At 39.0% G+C, this 21275-nt stretch overlaps 1 protein-coding gene across 1 annotated transcript; it reads right to left on the bottom strand.

The window, feature by feature from the left end:
- Positions 1–11: 11 nt before the first annotated feature.
- On the bottom strand, positions 12–17856 carry zbtb21 (zinc finger and BTB domain containing 21). Its single transcript, XM_057820619.1, has 2 exons — positions 17736–17856; positions 12–7535 (listed from the first exon to the last, which is right to left on the bottom strand). The coding sequence occupies exon 2, from the start codon at positions 7531–7533 to the stop codon at positions 4495–4497; it is 3039 nt and encodes a 1012-aa protein (XP_057676602.1). The 5' UTR covers positions 7534–7535; positions 17736–17856; the 3' UTR covers positions 12–4494.
- Positions 17857–21275: the final 3419 nt, after the last annotated feature.

The raw sequence follows: 21275 nt of genomic DNA on the forward strand, positions 1-21275 counted from the left end.
CCCCCCCCCCCCCCCCCTACGGTGCTTTAATAAAGACGCCACATAATTGAACAGACAGACATGATCATAGGACTTTCGACTGCATGTTTGTGTGTGGTCATGTGACTATTGTTACGTCTGAATGGTATGATGGAGTCAGGATTGCTGTGACGTCTCATTAGTAAAACTGGTAGAACGACTGTGGGCCTGTCTGGCAAAAAACATCAAATCACTCAAAACTAATCTTACATTTTTCTAAGTTACTCAAGTAAATGTAACTGATTAAACCTAACGCATTACTACCCACCTCTGCTTAAAAAAAAAGCCTCCATGTGTTAAATTCATGTACTCATGTCTAGTTTAGTATTCAGTGGCATATGATTTTAAATCTAAATGGGTTTGGTTCACATAGCACCTGGTTAAAGCACATTTTCCAGTTTTACTTCATTCAGTGATGATGGTGTGCGCTTTTAAAGGTGAGGAGAAAACTGCTTATCCACACACTGATGACAGTATCAGAAGGTCCACTACATTATTCAAGGTTACCCGGGCTGAATGGAGATATCCATTTAGGGCCTTATGAAATTCATTATCATGAAGGCCTATCAAGCAAGAGCAAGTGTTTAATAGTAACACACATTATGAATGCATTAGCTTCATATTCAAATATTCTCAAAAGCAGAGGGCCGTAATCACAACTTCGTCTTCAGTCTACTTTTTGTACAACATACAAAATTGCATTCAATCAAATTATACAGAATAATCACCCATTAACTCATTCACTGCCATCGACAACGATAGATGTCTAATTCATTTGACCTGTGAGGGCATAATTACATGAACATCTCTCAGTGCCATTTACAGCTATCAGCCTTCCAGGTCCAAATGGATGGGCCAACTACAGCCATCAATTGGCAGTGAATACGTTTAAAACAGCATTTTATGTTAGAAAGCCGTCCGAACAGTGGAAAGGTTGTTGATTGTATTTTAAGTAATATCATTTCAAAGTGATGGTGTGGTCAATGTAAAAACATTACTTTTGAAAGAAAATCTGATTCATCTATCATTGTCAATGGCAGTCAATGAGCTACCGTTACATCCTCTCTACAAGTATTGTGAAATGCTGGAACAACCTGAGATCTTTTGTTGTATGTACAGTGGGATGAAAAAGTACCTGAACCTTTTGGTTTCTGCATTAAATCACTATTAAATGTGATTTGATATTTGTCAAAATCACACAGATGTAAAAACAGTGTCTGCGTTAACTAAAACCACCCAAACATTTATAGGTGTTCATATTTTTATGAAGATAGCATGCAATGACAGAAGGGGGAAAATAAGTGAAACCAATTTTTACCAAACAATTTAAGTCAGGCGTGTGCCCAATCACTGATGAGTGGTTTAAAGCTGCCCTGCACACTATAAAACACACACCTGGTAGGAATTGTCTTGATTAGATACATTGTCTGATGTGCATTATGGCTCAGTCAAAAGAGCTGTCTGAAGACCTGCGATCCAGGATTGTTGATTTGTATAAAGCTGGGAGAGGATAAAGAAAAACATTTCTAAAAGTCTGGACGTTCATCAATCAACAGTCAGAGAAGTTGTCTACAAATGGAGTTTGGCATTGTTGCTTCTTTCCCAAGGAGTGGCCGTCCACCATTGATGACGCCAAGAGTTCAGCACAGAATACTCAGGGAGGTAAAAAGGAACCCCAGATTGTCTGCTAAAGACTTACAGAACTCACTGGCACCGTCAAATATCTCTGTGCAGACATCAACTATATGCAAAACTATAGCCAAAAATGGTGTTCATGGGAGGACTCCACGGAGGAAGCTACTGCTGTCCAAAAAAAAAAAAAAAAAAAACTGTTGCTAGTTTAATGTTCGCAAAAAGGCACTTGGACACTCCACAGAAGTTTTGGCAAAATATTTTGTGGACTGATGAAACCAAAGTTGAATTGTTTGGGAGTAACGCACAACGTCATGTTTGGAGGAAAAATGGAATAGCTCAACGACATAAACACCTCATCCCCACCGTGAAGCATGGTGGAGGGAGCATCATGATTTGGGGCTGTTTTGCTACTTCAGAGCCTGAAAAACTTGCAATCATTAATGGAAGAATCAATTCAAAAGTTTATCGGGATGTTTTGTAGGAAAACCTGAGGCTGTCTGACAGTTGAAGTTAAAAAGAGGATGGATGCTGCAACAAGAATGATCCAAAACACAGAAGTAAATCAACTTCACAATGGTTTCAGAAGAACAAAATACACGTTCTGGAGTGGCCAAGTCAAATTTCAGACTTGAACCCCATTGAGATGCTGTGGCATGGCCTAAAGACAGCGATTCATGCCAGACATCCCAGGAATCTGACTTAACTACAGCAGTTTTGTCGAGAAGAATAGGCCAAGATTAGCCCTGATCGATGTGCCAGACTAATCTGCAGCTACAGGAAGTGTCTGGTTGAAGTTATTGCTGCCAAAGCGAAGGCCACAAAATATTAAATGTGATGGTTCACTTAACCTATTTTTCCCCGTTCTGTCATTGTTTGCATACTATCCTCATTAAAATATGAAAACCTACAAATGTTTGGGTGGTTTTAGAGATGCACGATAATATCGGTCACCGATAATTATCGGCCGATAATGGCAATTATGACGTCACACAGATAATCCAGATAAAACTGAATTCAACTGATAATGCAATCCGATAATTGTATACTTGATTTAGCCTATAAATATGCGCAATCACCAGTTTTGTCCAATTCTGCTAGTTTTAAGGAGGTGTTTTTGCAGTGTAGTAATGTGATATATGCTAGGAATGGCTTACTTTTAAAGGCATTTTGTGCAACTTGGGTGTTTAGTCTCCAAGTAATTGTTGCCAAAAGCTTACCATTACACAATGTCATTGCCATTGTTTAGATGTTGGAATTTACTACTTGTTCGCATTTGATGTGGAAAAAAATAGCACTAAATTACATTTTTGCACAGTAACCCTTGATCTTTGTATACTTAATATTTTACATACATATTTGAATAGAATTATCGGCGTGTTATTATCGGTTATCGGGTGGAAGGGGCAGGAAATGATCGGTTATCGATATCAGTTGAAAAATGTATTATGCATCACTAGTTTTAGTTAATCAATTTTTTCATCTGTGTGATTTTGACAAAGATCAGATCACATTTAATGGTGATTTTTTGCAGAAATGTTAGAAATTCCAAAAGGTTCAGATACTTTTTCATACCACTGTATATTATATGCCATGTGCTAAATTAAGGTACTAACAAAGTGAATGCAACAAATTCATTGTGAACAAAGCAATTAGATGCATGCATCAGTCTTAAAAGTCACAACTGTACAATTGAACCAGTTTAAAACATTTTGACATCTTCCTATTTATATGAAGGCAAAAAAAGTGCATGAGGCGTGAAGAATCTTTAAGGGTTATCACACCAAAAAACAACTCTGATACAACAGCAAAAGCACTAACCTATAAACAGCAGCTATCAAAGCATTTATGCAGAAAACAATTCATGTAATCATACCGTTTTCCTTACTGATTGAAGTAACATGGGTTACAACTCCATAACTTGTTCTCCTAAAACACCTATAGGTGTATGTAAATACAAATAGGCAACTATGATAAGTTTAACATGATTTTGAATTGAACTAATCCAATTTCAAAACCCTAAAAATATCTAGCAACCTTTGCACATTCATGTTTATACAACGAGTGTTAGGGTCACACTAAAAAGGGGAAAAAATGAATCGAGGAGAATAAAATAGTAATGCAATAAATACACAACTCTAAAATCATTCATTTTACCAGGAGTGTTTTTAGCATCTAGTGGAAGTCGATGACAAATTTATGGCAGCTCCCTTTCTAAATTACACAATGTGTGTGGAAATTTTGAAATTCGTGTTAAATTTTTTTTTCCATGATGGAAAAAAATCTTGTTCTTAAGAAAAAAATATCACCTTTTATCTTATTTTGCTTTTTAGTGTGGCCCATACGTATACTCAGTCTGTTAATACCCGAATGAACATCACAGTCTTGAAGGGAAAGATAATACCTTAATCATGTGCATCCCACCCCCCCCAAAAAAACAATAAAACTTATTTTTTCTGATGTGTAATCGTGGCTAAAATGTTAATCAAAGCGAATATTTCCAATTTCCATTTTATCAATGCTTGTTTATTTTAGCCAATCAAATGTGATTATCCCATACTGCCTGCCCTTTCTCGTGACATCATTAATACCCTTTATAACCTGTCTATCAGTGTGTGTGTGGGGTATAACTGACATCATTCAGTCATTTTTTTGTGTTCAAACATTAACCGTCTTATACATGAAGGTCATTAGATACTAGCTATTGTCTTTCCCTTCAAAATAGGACACCGGAGGCATGCGAGTTAGCTATACATTCAAAGTCTGCATTTTGCAGGCTTGGTAACTGTTGCGATTGAGTGTGAACCCTCAAGAGAAAATGCATTGCGAAAACCTGCCAGATGCTTACACGTGGCCGTGACTTTGCTCATGGCTCCAGAGACTGAAAGCTGTCTTGAAAGTCCTATGACAGAGTTTACACATGTATTGCCTCTTGAAGGTCAAGGCAGAGAGAGAAGGTGCGTGGTAAAAGAGGGTCTCTGAATCCTGAGCCCCGCTTGAATTCTCTGCGCTATTTGACCTTGACGCCGGACTACGGCTACGAGGTCGCTGCTCGTGCTGAGCGTGGATCTTGGCATTGTTTATCGCTGACATGGAAGGCTCAGGGCTGCTGGATTCGTCAGCCACTGCCACCCCGACTGGTTGCGCCTGGGTGAGCAACGAGGCTTGCGGAGAGCGCCGTTCAGAGTTTTGAGCGGACGTGGGAGGGGAGGGTGACGGAGGCGGGGGGTTCCCGTCCATCTCTTTGGCTGAGTGTTCACTTGCGTTCGACATGTGCGACTGAAAGTGGCTCCAAAGGCGGAAGTTGGTCCTGAAGGCTTTGTTGCAAATGTGGCAAATGAAGGGTTTGATGTGGCACAGGAGCTCCTGGTGTCGTTCCAGATCTTTGCGAGAGCTGAAGAGACTTCCGCATTTCTCGCAAGGCCAAACGCCAGGTTCTTCCAGATTCTGGCTCGTCTCAGTTTCTTCTCGCTCGCTCACGGCCTCCTCCAACGGCTCTTCTTTCACCACTAGTTTCCCAAGACGGCCCATGCTAAGGTCCTCGGGCATATACGACGAAGAGTCCTCCGAATCATACATATGTGTGCCTGAAGAGTCATTGTAAATATTGCTGTCACTCGCAAGTGTTTCGTTGTTGTAATGCTCCTCTATGAACATTTCCGACATTCCTTCATTGTGCTCTTGCTGCCTCAGACTCATCTGTTCCTTCATATTCATCATGTTGTTGTTGTGCACCTCTACCTGGTGGCGCCAGATGCTGAAGGAGGTCTTGAAGGTTCTCATGCATTCCAGGCACGTCAGTTTTTTGTATTTGCAGTGCACCTCGTGGTCTTTCTTGACTGTTGCACTTGAGAATTTAAGGCCGCAGTACGGGCATACTGTGGAATTCCGGCAGCCCCTCTCATGATCACACTGCTCGATGAGTGAAGGCAACTTCATATTGCAGAGTCTACATGCGTAGACACCAGCATCAGAATTATTCTGGTGAATCACCTCATCCTGTTCCTGGTAGAGGATGTTCTCCCCTACAGTGTCCTTGTCAGCTTTTTCTGCAGGATGTGTCCTTAAATGCTGTCTGTACTGAGACTGAAAGACAAAAGCTTTCCCACAATAGGGACATACAAAGTTGGACCTTGATCGTTTTTTGCAGAGGGTGGAAGACTGCAAAGCTTGTTTGTTCCTTTTCAGCTTCCAGAGCAAAGCTTTCTTTATTTCCCGCTCTCGCACGATGTCTATAAGTTTCTTTTGGAATCGATCATCCATCACCGGGGAGCTGGAGGATGATGCTGGGTTCTGAAGGACACCATGCTGAGTTTGACAGTGTGTCCACACTTTGAAGTTGGTATGGAAGCGCTTGTGGCAGATGTCACAAGCGTACGGCTTTTCTGGGTTGTGGTACATATTTACATGTCGATGTAGTCCAGCGCTGGATCTGAAAACCTTGAAACAGTTCCAGCATGTAAAAATCTTGCTTGGTGACGACTCCTGATTGTTCTCATTATCGTCACTGGTGCTGAGAGAGACTACTTCAGATGCGTTTTCTTCAGGGGAGACAGCTTGTTCCCTAATTATTTTGTTCTTTTTGAAGGGGTACCGTCTGTTATCTGACCTTTCCTTCCGTTTCCCGAAAGGGATTAAGCTAACCTTGGAACATGGTTCATAATTTGTTTGCAAATTCTTAAGATTAACCGGCAAACCTTCTTCAACTGTGATTCGAACAATATCTAACGGGTCTGCGAGTGGACTGCTGGGTTCCACTTTCACAACCTGCTCTCTTTCTACCTGAGTTTGTCCATCACATCTATTGTGGTACTTTGACTTGAGAATAATCGGAGAACGTCTCGAGTTACCATTGCGGGCAGATATTTTGGAATCCGAAAGTTTGGATGCCATTTTACCGACTGATTGTTCGTGATTTTGCAGCTCTTTAAGCTCCAGTGTGGGTGAGAAGACTGGAACGGGGCTGTCCATAGATAACGATCTTCTAAGTAAGCTTTTTATGAGTGGCCCGCTCCGGTCAATAGTCTGGCTCAGCTCAGATGCCGGACCCTGATAAGCGACTTTTGTGCAGTACTGAGGCTCCTGCTCCCCTGAATCCAGTTTCATGTTTTGTTCTGAATAAGATGGCAGTGTAATATGTTGGACTTCAGCATCACTGAATGATGCTGATGTTTTCAGCTGGGGCCTAAAAGAGATGCATGAGGGATTCCCTTTTAAAATGGATGCATATGGATGGGTGGATCTCTTTGTGGAAGATTCACTGTGTTCTGGTGAATTTTTAGAGAGTTGTTCAGAGTTTCTGGCTGAGTCACAGGAGTTAAGTTCTGATGGTGGCTGAGTCAACTCAGTTGTGATAAGAGATGACGAGCTTTCTGGTGTCTTAGCCTGAAAATTTGCACAAGCGGATTCAGGAGTGTCATTCCGCACACGACAAACAATGACACTCCTTGTCTGGACATCATTGTCATCCCCTTCTGTATACGAGAGCCTTTTCCTAGAGACGCAATATGATGCGTGCGGCCTTGTGGACACTATGTTGGTTAGGAAGGGGATCCCCAAGGTATAGCCCAGCTCTTGGATCGCTGAAATACTGCTTTTTTCCACAAAGAGCGAAGAAGAGTAAATGTAATTCAGAACGATCTCGAAGGCATCAGGTTCACAGAAGTCCAGGTTTACAACCTTCAGTGAGGCGTCATCCATCCTGGTAAAAAGGGACTGGAAATATTCGCTACTGGCAGCCAGAACACTTTTGTGGGCTTGGTATCGCTGATCAGCCACAATTAGCACCACATCACACATGTGCCCTCGGAGACGCTGTTCATTGAGTAGCCCTAGCACCGAGAGGGCATGGGTAGGATAACTGTAGTGCACCAGGCTCTCCATTTCTAGAAAAAGAAAAGATGTGGTTAATGAATGTGGGAATTAACATGCAAATTGCAATTGACTATACCCAAAGTATTTTTTTTAACATGCTACATAAAAGGAGCTTTGTACCACTAAATGTTAGTTCCAATTACTTCTCATGACAAGTCAATTCTGCTGGTCTAAAAATATCAAACTAAGACATGCTTAAATGGTAAGTGACTAGTTAAATAATAGTATTAAGACATTTAAAACAAGACTAATATGAAAAATAATTTCAAGGACCATATGGATCTACTAGAGCTGTCCCGACTAGTTGACGTAGTCGACGTCATCGATGACTTAAATGCTTCGACGAGCACAACATCCTGTCGACGGTTGATGAAGGGTTAAAAAAAATCTACGCGTGGAAAGTTGAGAAGTCGGACCCTCGGTATGCAAGCGAGGAAAGCATCACAAAGCCAAAAAAGCGCACCAAAGTGGCCTAAACATTGACTTATTTCAAGGAAACAAAGGAGGGTACACTGTTGTGTCCTGTTTCTTCAATGCCAAGCTTGGCTCCACGTCTGCCGTGAATGAACACCTAAAGCGCCGTCAACCAGTTGTAATTTTGGAAGACGAGAGGAGACAACAAGCTGGCAGATCATCCATCTAACTAACTAACAACATGTTTTATTGAAGTTGCTAAGCTTGACACGATATGCAATGTGTCCATTTATCGCACAGTAAATAAAAATGAGGACAGTAATTTTCCCGGCTGCGTTTCATCGCCACATGCGTGCAGACATTTGCACGTGCGTGTTGATGGCATATGAGACTCCAGTTCCTTTCACAGATGTTTAATGGTCATCAACACACCTTAGAATTAAAGTGCAGACATACAAAACAAGGAAACACATCTATATCAAACACTGTAAATGTTAGCATTGCTACATTGAGGCTAATGGGGGAAAAAAGACAACCTACTTTAGCCTGTTATAAAACATTGGCAGTCTTCTCCAAAACGCGAACTTGCGGTCAAAACACTTCAAACATGAAAAATGGCTCGTTAAAAGCATTTGCAAACGAAAAAAAAAATCTATTACGGACACCACATGCAATGACGAAAAGTGTTTTTTTGCGGATTGTAAAGCTTACGGTTAGCGGTTTAGCGAACGTAGCACGTCATATAAATGACAATTTCTGGAGTTAATCCCCCATACTTCAGAATTCAGATTCTACACTAAGAATAGCTTTAAAATAACACCCTTTATGAAAAATCTGATTGTCCTGAATCTGCATTCCATTCTTTTGCACTAGTTAATGCTATCAGACCTTATTGTTTATTTGTGAGTTATTGTTATTTACATGTTTATTTGTACTTTAATAATTTAAGTGTTCAAAAATGTTTCATTGCTAAATTAGTTAAAAAACATTTTGATTAGTCGACTAATCGTAAAAATAGTTGGTTGCCTAATCGGGAGAAAATTAGTTGTTTGGGACAGCCCTAGAATCTACATACATTTCCATGCTAGTGATTTTTTTTAGTCAAAATGAAATGCTACTCTAAATCAATGTTCTGAACATTTACATTGATTACTAATTCAAGTTCCCTACAGGTCAAGGTAAGTGAAATTTAAAATTTAAAAAAAATATTTTTAAATACTGTTCGAAATTAAATTTAAGAACAACTCGACAACAACCCAAATTTGAAAAGAACAACAACACTGGACACCAATTTGTATGGTCGTGTCATTGCTAAATGTCTCAGCCATCAGAATGACATACCTTGAAGTGGAGCCATGTCAACAGTCTTCTTAATCTTAATTATATCAGTTTTATTCTTACCACAAAATATAAATTTCTTGCAAAATGACCTGCGATGTTAAGATTCTTGGTGAATTGCGTCATTTCGACAACACCATTGTTTAGTTATGCTTGCGTGAAATTTTGCCAGAACCAATGAGATGGGAGCAATATGGCTCCAAGAAATCACAAAATAAATGAATGAAACTTTTTGGGATTTTTTGTTTGATTACCTTTCCTTGAGTAGGAATATCAAGTCAAGCTCACTATTTCATGTGTTTGCTAGCAGAACACTCATGCAGGTTATGGATCCACTAACTACGTATAGTAGAGCTGTCCCGACTAGTCGACACTTATGCAGGTTATGAATCCACCAACTATGTAAAGTAGAGCTGTCCCGACTACTCGAAATAGTCGACGTCATCGATGACGTAAATGCATTGATGAGCACAACATCCCGTCGACGGTTAATAAAGGGTTAAAAAAATATATTTGTCGCATGGTAAATAAAAACGAGGGCGACAATTTTCACGGCTGCGTTTTATCGCCGCGTGCGTGTCAATGGCATATCGGACTCCAGTTCCTTTCACAGATTTTTATTGGTCATCAACACGCCGTAGAATTAAAGTTCAGACATACCAAATAAGGAAACACAATGTATATTAAGCACTGTAAAAGTTAGCATTGCTACATAAAGGCATTGAGGCTAATGAGAAAAAAGACAACGTACTTTAGCCTGCTATAAAACACTGGCAGTCTTCTCCAAAACACAAACTTGTGTTTAAAATGTGCTTTTTTTGCAGAGTGTAAACCTTACGGTTAGCGGTTTAGCGAACGTAGTTCCGGTGAACATTTCAAAATAAAAGCACATCATGTTCGTCATACAAATAACGATTTCTGGAGTTAATCCTACATACTTCAGAATTTAGATTCTACACTAAGAACAGCTTTAAAATGACACCCTTAAAGAAAAATCTGATTGGCAATGAATAATTATTATAATACTATTATATAAAGTAGTATACTATAATATTAATGCTAGATTTTTTTTCTAAGAATTGTTTTGAATCATCTTGGAAAGGCGAATACAGTGTTCTGAATCTGTTTACATTCCATTCTTTTGCACTAGTTAATGCTATCAGCATTTGACCTTATTGTTCATTTGTGATTTATTATTGTTATTTACGCGTTTATTTGTATTTTAATAAAGAATAAGTTTTCAAAAATGTTTTTGTGAATTAATAAGCGTCAACAAAAATTTCATTGCTGAATTAGTAAAGAAAAAAAAAATACATTAGTCGAGAAATTGTAAAAACAGTCGGCTGACTAATCGAGAGTAAATTAGGGACAGCCCTACTTGCATGAAATCTCGCCAGAACCAATGAGATCGGAGCAATACGGCTCCAAGAAATCACATAATTAGTGAACGTTTGATTAAAAATTTTTTCAATTGATTGTTTAATTACCTTTACCCTTTAGGAGGCAGATCAAGTCAAGCTCACTATTTTGTGTGTTTGCTAGCAGAACACTCATGCAGGTCATGAATCCACCAACTATGTCAAGTTACTGTTGCCATTCGGAAGGCGTACCCCAACAGGTCTTTTTGCATTCACAGGAGCAAAGACTTGCAGGCACTTATTCTGCTTGCTAAAAGGAAACATGCACCACAGAATATATATTGTAATACTGTATATACAATGCATAATATATACTGTAAGTAAAACATACACACAGTTGAGATGACGTAATCATTTCAAATGTCAATATTTGAGTGTGGCTCCCAGTGTTGTCCTTTCTGTGGAAACTGGCTCTTTGAGTGTTAAAGGTTGCCGACCCCGGCTCGAGAACATCAAATGAAAAATGTGGGGGAAAAAACCTGCAAAAATTACCTCAGTTACTCTTTTGCCACCCTTTGTTCTATTGGCCATCTGACAAGATGTGATGGGAGTTTGAGCGCATAACATTTTCAAGAAGGACTAACAAATACATTTGGTATGTAAATGTAATAGCTTCACTGATGATCAATCAAAGACCACAAACCAATATACAAATCAATAATCAATACATACAACAGTAAATTTATAGATTTTTAAACGTCATTATAATTTCAATAATCATTTTTCAAAATTAATTGATCACTTTAAGAGAACTTTACTAGTAAAAAAAGACCTGCCATTATCTAAACAGATTATGGACTTTTAAGGAAAATTGAGATTTAAAAACACCAGTAGACTTGCATCCTGTACCGAAAAGGTAAAGCTTGAGTAGAGCTAAATACTGATAGTTTACTATGCTACGACTGCTTTACTATATTCTACTCCAGCATTTAAATGATATTGAGCCGAAAAACTGATGTCCATCCGTCACGATGTTTTCTCAGATTTACTCATAAAGGGGCTTATTTGCATTTAAAAACTGAGTCACAAAATTGAATCATAAAATCTCAGGAGTTATGGAGCTCCTACATCGAGATTTTGACCGTCTCCCACCAAAAAAGATGATAACAGGACTCAACAAAAGTCCTCAAACGTCTAATTTTTAAGGGACTGTAACAGAACACAAACTTTTGTATTTATCTATAGTTTGACTATTGGGGGCCGAATAGTTTAGGGCTCGCATATTTTGAGGGACTTTTTCATTTCATTTATTTATTTATTTTTGTATTACAACAGCAACATTGTCTTCAAATTTTGAGACAGTTTGAAAAAGTTACAATGTAATTTTAAATTCAGATCAAATACTCATTAGTCGCTCTCTAATGTTAGAGGACATTAAATTTCAAGGTCCATCACTGTCTCTAGTTTTAAAAAATCAGTTTGATTCTGTCTTTTAGCCCTGCTTGAGACTCAATCCTTTTAATATCTTATGGTTGTTATTTTTTTTAAAATCTTGTTTTATCTATTGTATTTTACCGTTTTTGTCCATGCAAATTATGTACAGTAATTTATGCCAACATTTTGAGGTGACAGTCCTGATGTTGCATGTTCCTTTCCTTAAATAGTGAAAATTTTCTTCATATAAATCGTCCATAATTGATACAATAAAAAAGCAACCCGAAGCATACTTTTTTGCCATACTAGAATAGAGTGTAATTGCACATCCACTCGGTGGGTGGCAGTGGAACTCTCACAGTGCGTAGTATTTTTGAACCAAACAAGAACACACAGCAAAGAGCATTGGAGGAGATATGACGAACCTAAGATGAGGAAATATGACGAAGCGGATGTAGCGTTTTAATACAATGGGAGACAAGGAAAGACCAGTCCGTTTACTGTGTCTAAAAATGTCTTCAGCGGACATCAGGAAGCCAAATCAATGAAAACGTCACATATAGACATTAGACCCTAATCACATTGATAAGCCGCTTGATTTTTTTTCAGCGAAAACGTGCCACATATTGCCAACAATCGTCCCTCTTTGTCAGTGTTACATCAGTAAACCAGAAAGCACTGATAGCATCATATAAGGTGGCATAGCACGTTGCTCAGTATAAAATAACCCCACACCATAGCAAAGGAGCTGATACTGACTGCAGCAAAAATAAAAACTGGCGGGAGGAGGTGAAACTTCTGAACTTTTTCCTCCATCGAAGAAAACAAAATCGCTGGTATGGGAATACTTCGGCTACAGAAAAGTTACAGACGGCCGCCGCTTAGAGGAGGAGAGCCAACTGAGATGTGAAACATGTTTGCGGAGGGTGGATGCCGAGGAGGCAATACCGCCAATATGATTTTGCATTAATTAAAGGTTAGTAAACACGGTCATGAATGCTTCCCACCAGCTACGAGAGTCAACTCCAGCATGTTTAGTGTGTGTATCGGTGTTAAAACGTGTGTTATTCTCTCTGGCAATTGTCTGTGTTAAGAAAGAAAGTGTGTATAATGTAAACATGATAAGAGTCAAACACACTCGCTTCTTATGGAAAATATTTAAATTGTTTTTGTTCTGATGGTAGTAATGTTGAGCTGTGGCTGTGGGTTTAAAGTGCTTGTGACACGAAAAAGCATGTTTATTTCATAATACACGCGGTATTTTATGCTCCTGAATGATATGGACCGCTTGGGTGTGTGTGGAAGCGATCGCTATATTTATTTAGTTTTTTGAATCCCGCGCCAGGAAAATGAGTGACTTCCGGCTTCGGTCTCGCATTGAGGAGGAGGGCGCTGTGACGTGTACGGTAGAAGACGTCCTCTTCACGCTACAGTGTACTGTTGTGTATGAGGACGAAGGATTCAGCTGATTTTGCGGATTAATACTTTTGTTTTTTGCATCACGCCAGCCAAACGGCTGCAGAAAAATCATTCTGTATGCGGGAGAGGCGTATGCGCCTTTTTGGAGTTTCAAAAGGTTCCCATTCACCGTGGATATTTACTGTGGGACCATTGGACTTACAAGGAAGTGAGTAAACATCTTGTTTTGTATTATGTCAAATACGAATACAGTGATTACAAAGTAAACACTATAAAATTCCTTTAAATAAAGGACTACTTACGTTTGATCATTGATAGGCATGTAAAAAGCTATCCTCACGCTCATTAGCAGTTAGCTGTTAGCACGTAAGCTACACAACAATTCCAGCCACCCTCCTCCAGGGAACGAACTGTAAATTGCTCTCCGCCGGGCGGTTTGAAACTCGACAACCGGGTCGTCATGTCAAATAATCCAGGCTAGTTATGTGTGATTTTCCACTTCGAAGACTTTGAAACATCCCTCGGTTCGGGTTAGCATGTCGGCTAGCTGTCACTCCTTCTGGTCTGTTTACATTCTCCGAAGCCGGGGAAGGGAAATGACATATGTCCGATTTAGGTGTCATAAAATATCGTTCGGCAGGTGTGACAGTAAAGGTAAAGTCAACTGTTTTGACCATTATGGAGTAATTTTGCCATGTCGTCTTGAATAAATGGATTTTTATTATTTTATATTCCATTTAGCACAAGTTATTTGTCATGACCATGCCATTTATTTAGCAATTGGGGAAAGTACTTGGGTAAAAAGAATATCCTGTAAAAATATTGAAGTAAAGAGACAGAAACAATGACATTTTGCCGCTCTCTTCGTCGCGTTTTCCTCATTGTGAATAGTTCCCCCTCGACGGACTGACTGGTCCTTTTCAAGCCATTTATATAGCTATTGGGGAAAATACTTGGATAAAAAGAATATCCTGTAAAAATATTGGGAGTAGAGAGACTGAAACAATGACATTTTGTAGCTCTCTTGGTCTCGTTTTCCTCGTTCTGAACAATTCCCCCTCAATGGGCTGAATAGTAAAACCGATGAGCCTAGTCTACCGCTGACGTCATCCACCTGTTGGGGACGCTAAAGCCCTATAATTGTAGGCGTGGCTAACCGGCAGATTAAAAGACTAATTTCTCGTCATCTGCGCTTTGCTAAATTGTTGTATATGGTCGAATCGTCTCAAAATATGATTCTAATTCACATAATAATGCCATTTAAGACTTTTTTTCTGGTGTCGTATGCTCTTTAAGCTCACCTAAAGGACTGCAATTATTATTATTTTGTTGTTGCTGAATTTGTTATTTTTTATTTAGTTATTTTAACTTAACATTATACTTATGTTACAATTTGCTAATGTTTTGAAATATTAAAATCCTGTTCAATTCAAAAAAGTTTTTTTTTTAGTTATTATTTTTTTTTTTTTTAACCCAGATGATATGTCAAAGTAACACATTTTAGAGCTGTAATTGCAATACAGTGATACCGTGAAACCGTAATAGTTTGGCTAAGTTTATCATACCTTTCGAATATCATACCGGCACATGCCTAACCTTGAGTGTATTTTTACAGTTTGAAAGTGACTTTTTTTTTTAATTCAGGTAAATTGAGGCACTTGCAAGTTGTACTTTATTGTAAGGTAATCTTTATTATTTTTCCCTTTGATATTAATAAAGACAATGTTATGCAAAGGTGTACTTATAATTTTATAGACAAATGATACTATTTATAGTGGCAGCAGAGAGTTGGGGGCGCGCAAAACGTTTACGTCTTCCAGAGGCGGTAACAGAAAATAATTGAGAAGCACTGACCTACATCAATGTTCATTCATTGCTACCCTCCCACTTCAAATGGATTGGATGCCTACTAGTGAAACATTCATTTAGAGCTGAAACGAATACTCAAGCAACTCAAGTAACTCGAGTTTAAAAACTGATCCGAGTAATTTTATTCACCTCGAGGAATCGTTTAATTTTGCCATCTCTAAGCATCACGTTTTGCCCGGACTACTTTTAACGCCGGACAACGCGCTGATGTCACGTACGAAGAGGAAGAAGCATAAAAAAATATATTAAAAAAACTTTCTGCAGCCGACAGCCGCTACAAACTACGCCGTCATTGCTAAACACTAGCCCGCGTGATGCAGTGGTAGCAGGTAGCATCTGATGCGTCTCATAGATATCACATGTATTTTGAACTAGATGCGAAATGACAGCGTCAGCGGTGTTAGTAAACAGTTGCCATCTTAAAGCAGTACACTTCTATCGCGCTAATAAATAAGATTAGCGTTACTGTCACTCGCTCACGTACGTAACGTTAGCCCTGCGGAGGGCTAGGTTTCTATTAAGACCACTGTCGATGCGTTGCTAACGTGTCATTTAATCTGTGAAACATAGCGCTGTAGAGTGATGAGGGTGTAAAATGAAAATATGATATAGCTAACTGTCAATTTTAGCTCAGTTGTCATTGCTGGATAAAACAACAAGTAGCACTGGCCCCTAATGTGCTCCAATACAGCAGGTATCATACTGTAACGTTGACAAAGAGTCACCCGCTTCGTTAGGTTGCAATTATTTTTTTGGGGGGGAACTTGTGGAACGACAACAGCAACAGGAAGGCACGTCTCTCGCTCTCCCGCACCTCCCTCACCCCCGCACGTCACGCGGTGCATTCAGGAACGCATGCAAATATCCCCGCCATATTGTAACCTGATATGTTACTATACATTTATTTTGAACACTGCAAAAACTCAAAATCCTATCAGGACTTACAGTTTAGACTAACTTAAAACTTAACTAGAATTTAAAAATGGCTTAAAATTCAATTGAAACACGTGGGGAAAAACACCTAACTTTTAAGTGATGTGTGTTATCAAGCGTAATGGCATTTTTAGGTAAGAAATATATATATATTTTTTATGAGATCTAAAAGTTTTTGGAGTGAAAGCAGCGAATTGGTCTTTTTTTTTTATTCTAGTCACATCTGAGAGGCAATTGTTGGCTGTTTTCAACAACGTACATCGAAAATAAAGACATTGATTGACTGAAAATTGTTCAATATTAAATGAAATGTCTTTTTTCTCATGTATATTTATAATTGCTCTTTACCTAAAAAATATGTTTTATCCGATTACTCGATTAATCAATAGGATTTTCAGTCGATTTCTCGATTACTAAAATATTCGATAGCTGAAGCCCTAGATTCAGAGCAGACGGATGATTGGACGCCTGGCATCGTCAATGGCGCCGACATATAAACTTCCAAAGTCAAAGAGCCACAACATAAGGACAGAAGCCACATGCGGCTCTAGAGCCACAGGTTGCAGACCCCTGGGATATACATCGAGAGGTACCCATAGATTCCCACCGAAAGTCATAACAATAACAGACATGTCATATTTATGGATATGTTTAATTTTATGGAGGAAACATCAGGTTTACACAATTTGAAGCATCTTCTCGATGACACATCCGAGCAGTTTTTATGCACTCCGTTTACACTAAAATGCGCACCTCTCTAAGGAGCACACAAATCCAGCAATAATGATGCTAATGATTAATGTTGCGAACTTCGCTACGTCCTTTTGCATGCTGTTTTCCCTCATTCATCCGTGTAAAACTAGTAACTAAACAGCTAAACCTCACCCCAAATTACGAATCAGTCGTCACTCGTGTCGCTTTTTTTTTCTCAACGAGGAAGTCCAGTAACGTGAAGGGGCATTAGCTCATCCGTGAGACGTGGCGCACTCCCGCACGGCACTTTACTTCTTCCACATAAAATGCCACTTTAGTCAACGTGAAAGGCAGCGCGTTTGGGATTTATGAGACGAATGGGAATGGCGCCACATTCAGCCATTCCTGCTCTGTCGTTTTGCGAAAATGCGGTATCGAGTGAGGAGGGAAAAGTTGGGCGCGTTGTGGACTCAGTTTAATACACTCTCGGTAGGAACGAAATATAAATACATCCACTACGCCTGCTAGAGAGCCGCTTTATTTATTATTGACCATGAAGAGGGGATAAAAAGGCAATACGAGACGCCGCACTAAGCTAAACAGGTTGTAGCTGCTCCGGTTTAACACCAGAATAACTGCCCCTTTGAGTTACGTCAGGGAGAAAAGAAAAAAAAGCACCTACTAAAATGATTCTCTATCAACAACTGTTCCACTCTATATTTAGCCAACTTAAAATAGAATTTTTCCGCTTACCCGGCCTTCGTGATTAAGTTCTTTCAGCGAAACAACCTGGACTTTATTCAGTGTTGTGTCGGTTTCTGCGTACTGGTCGTGATTCCATCCATCTTGAATTTGACGTCATCCACCACCAGGGATGAGGTCATTGCAATGAAAGCTCGTCACGTGCACTGCGCTTGGATTGGCTGGATAGTCGAAAAGGCGGGACCAAGACGGGACTGACGTTAGCGTGAATTTAAAGAGATATTACCAGATTTTTCAGTTCAATGAAATACACAACACTGTACAGTACAGTCCTAAAAAAATAGCATATTGTGTTAAAGTTCATTATTTTCTGTAACGTACTGATAAACATTAGACTTTCATATATATTAGATCCATTACACACAACTGAAGTAGTTCAAGCCTTTTATTGTTTTAATATTGATAATTTTGGCAAAAAAGTCAAGAAAAACCAAAAATCCCTATCCAAAAAAATAGCACATTTCATCCGACCAATACAAAAAAGTGTTTTTAATACAAAAAAAGACAACCTTCAATTAATTATATCAGCTATGCACTCAATACTTGGTCGGGAATCATTTTGCAGAAATGACTGCTTCAAATGACTATGTGGCATGGAGGCAATCAGCCTGTGGCACTGCTGAGGTGTTATGGAGGCCCAGGATGCTTCGTTAGCGGCCTTAAGCTCATCCACAGTGTTGGGTCTGGTGTCTCTCAACTTTCTCTTCACAATATCCCAAAGATTCTCTATGGGGTTCATGTCAGGAGAGTTGTCAGGTCAATTGAGCACAGTAATGCCATGGTCAGTAAACCATTTACCAGTGGTTTTGGCACTGTGAGCAGTTGCCAGGTCGTGCTGAAAAATGAAATCTTCATGTCCATAAAGCTTTTCAGCAGATGGAAGCACGAAGTGCTCCAAAATCTCCTGATGGCTAGCTGCATTGACCCTGCCCTTAATAAAACACAGTAGACCAACACCAGCAGCTGACATGGCACCCCAGACCATCACTGACTGTGGGTACTTGACACTGGACTTCAGGCATTTTGGCATTTCCTTCTCCCCAGTCTTCCTCCAAACTCTGGCACCTTGATTTCCGAATGACATGCAAAATTTGCTTTCATCTGAAAAAAATACTTTAGACCACTGAGAAACAGTCCAGTGCTGCTTCTCTGTAGCCCAGGTCAGGCGCTTCTGCCGCTGTTTCAGGTTCAAAAGTGGCTTGACCTGGGGAATGCGGCACCTGTAGCCCATTTCAAGCACACGCCTGTGCACGGTGGCTCTGGATGTTTCTAGTCCAGACTCAGTCCAGTTTCTGCAGGTCCCCCAAGGTCTGGAATGGGCCCTTCTCCACAATCTTTCTCAGGGTACGGTCACCTCTTCTAGTTGTGCAGCGTTTCCTGCCACACTTTTTACTTCCCACAGACTTCCCACTGAGGTGCCTTGATACAGCACTCAGGGAAAAGCCTATTCCTTAGAAATTTCTTTCTATGTCTTAGCCTCTTGCTTTAGGGTGTCAATGATGGCCTTCTGGACAGCAGTCAGGTCGGCAGTCTTGCCCATGATTGCGGTTTTTCAGTAATGAACCAGGCTGGGAGTTTTTAAAAGCCTCAGGAATCTTGCGCAGAGGTTTTGAGTTAATTCGTTGATCCAAATGATTAGTTTAGTAGCTTCTTTAGAGTACCTTTTGATGATATGCTAATTTTTTGAGATAGGGATTATTGGTTTTTCTGGACTTTTTTGCCAAAATGATTAATATCAAAACAATAAAAAGCTTGAGCTACTTCGGTTGTGTGTAATGAATCTAAAATATGTGAAAGTCTAATGTTTATCAGTACATTACAGAAAATAATGAACTTTATCACAATATGCTATTTTTTTAGAAGGACCAGTATACTGTACAACAGAGTAGAGAAAAATTGACTTCCATTTTATCCTTACCAGTTGTTGTCACAGCGAGTGCTTAATTTTTGGCACAGGACAAAAATCTGATTTACTTTTGCTTGCAAAGCATTTTAATCATGAGCAGAGGTGGGTAGTAATGACAATAAATGGTAATGGCAATAAATTTATTTGTATAGCACAAGGGCGTAGGTTTGGTCTCAATATTGGTAGGGACGATATAACAGCATAACCTGCATGTACACGTTTTGCTGGTGACGGGACATTAATAAGACCAAACAGATTGGGTGAATGGGGGTCAGGGCTACATTTCTCACCAATATCAACATAATTAATAGGCTAAATGACTAATGCAAATAAATCTGTACTAACTTATACTGTACTAACTTTCACAGTGCAAATTTTTTAACATCTTAATTTGATCATTTTTCTTAAATCTAGTCGAATAATTTTCTCCATCTTGTCTTTATTGTTGAAGGCTAGTTAACAGATTAATGCGATACTTCCATTTACTTTAAGTAAATATGACTATATGTTCTTGTTAAACCCATACATCTAAAAGTTAGTCATTTTTCACCTAAATCAAAAAAATGCTTTCAAATAATTTTTTGAACAATATCCATTCTTGAATTAAGAACATTTCTGACAAGTTTTTTTTTTTTAAGATTAAACATACAAACTTTTTGCTTAAAATAAGTCTGTTAAGCTTATTTTCAGCTAACTATCTTCTTATTTCAAGAAATCTGAGTACAATTTACTTGAAGCACTGGCAGATATTTTCCCTTATTTCTGGTAAATTTACACTGAAAACAAGGTATTTCTAGTAAACTTACACTGAAAACAAGGGAATTGCCCCCCACCCCGCCACACACACACTCCACCCCCAGTTTTAAGGAGGTGGGTTTTTCTAAATTACTTAATTACTAAATTACATAACTGAAGTCATGATCTAATGCAAATGAAGTTGCCTAAAAGTTGGTGGGGACAATTTAAGGATCCAGAAAAGTTGGCAGTGTTACGTCCCTACCGTCCCTATGCAAACCTACGCCCTTGGTATAGCACAATTCAACACAAGGCAATTCAAAGTGCTTTACATCACATGAAGGTCATAAAAGTCACATTAAATCAAAAGAAAGTTAAAACAAAGGCAATCGAAACAGGAAATAAAAGTGTACATGAAAATCACATTAAATTGAAATCAGAAATGGAAAATAAAGCACATAAGAAATAAAAAAGCAAATAGCTTGTTTGAAATATGTAGACAGTTATGGATATGCTGTGATAAACAAATAATAATAAGCAATGCGTTACAATTACTCCGTTACATTAATAACATTTTGAGAAAAATGTAATTCTAAGAGTAGTTTTAGTAAGCCATACTTTTTACTTTTACTTGAGTAGATTTTTAAAGAAGAAATGCTACTCTTAGGCTAGGTTCAGACAGCAGGTCTTAATGCACGAATCCGATTTTTTCGTGTTTTTCCCGACTCGAGTGAGGCATTAACTTGTGTCGAATAGATATGGACCATTTCTAATCCGATCTGGGCAACATTTTTCCAGAATGTGCCGGCGGTCTGAACTGTCAAGTCTCCCAAATCGAAATAGGGTACCGCACGTAACACGTCACCTTTGCTCATTAATATTCATGACGT

The sequence above is a fragment of the Corythoichthys intestinalis genome, chromosome 18, assembly GCF_030265065.1.
Source record: "Corythoichthys intestinalis isolate RoL2023-P3 chromosome 18, ASM3026506v1, whole genome shotgun sequence".
NCBI classification, from domain to species: domain Eukaryota; kingdom Metazoa; phylum Chordata; class Actinopteri; order Syngnathiformes; family Syngnathidae; genus Corythoichthys; species Corythoichthys intestinalis.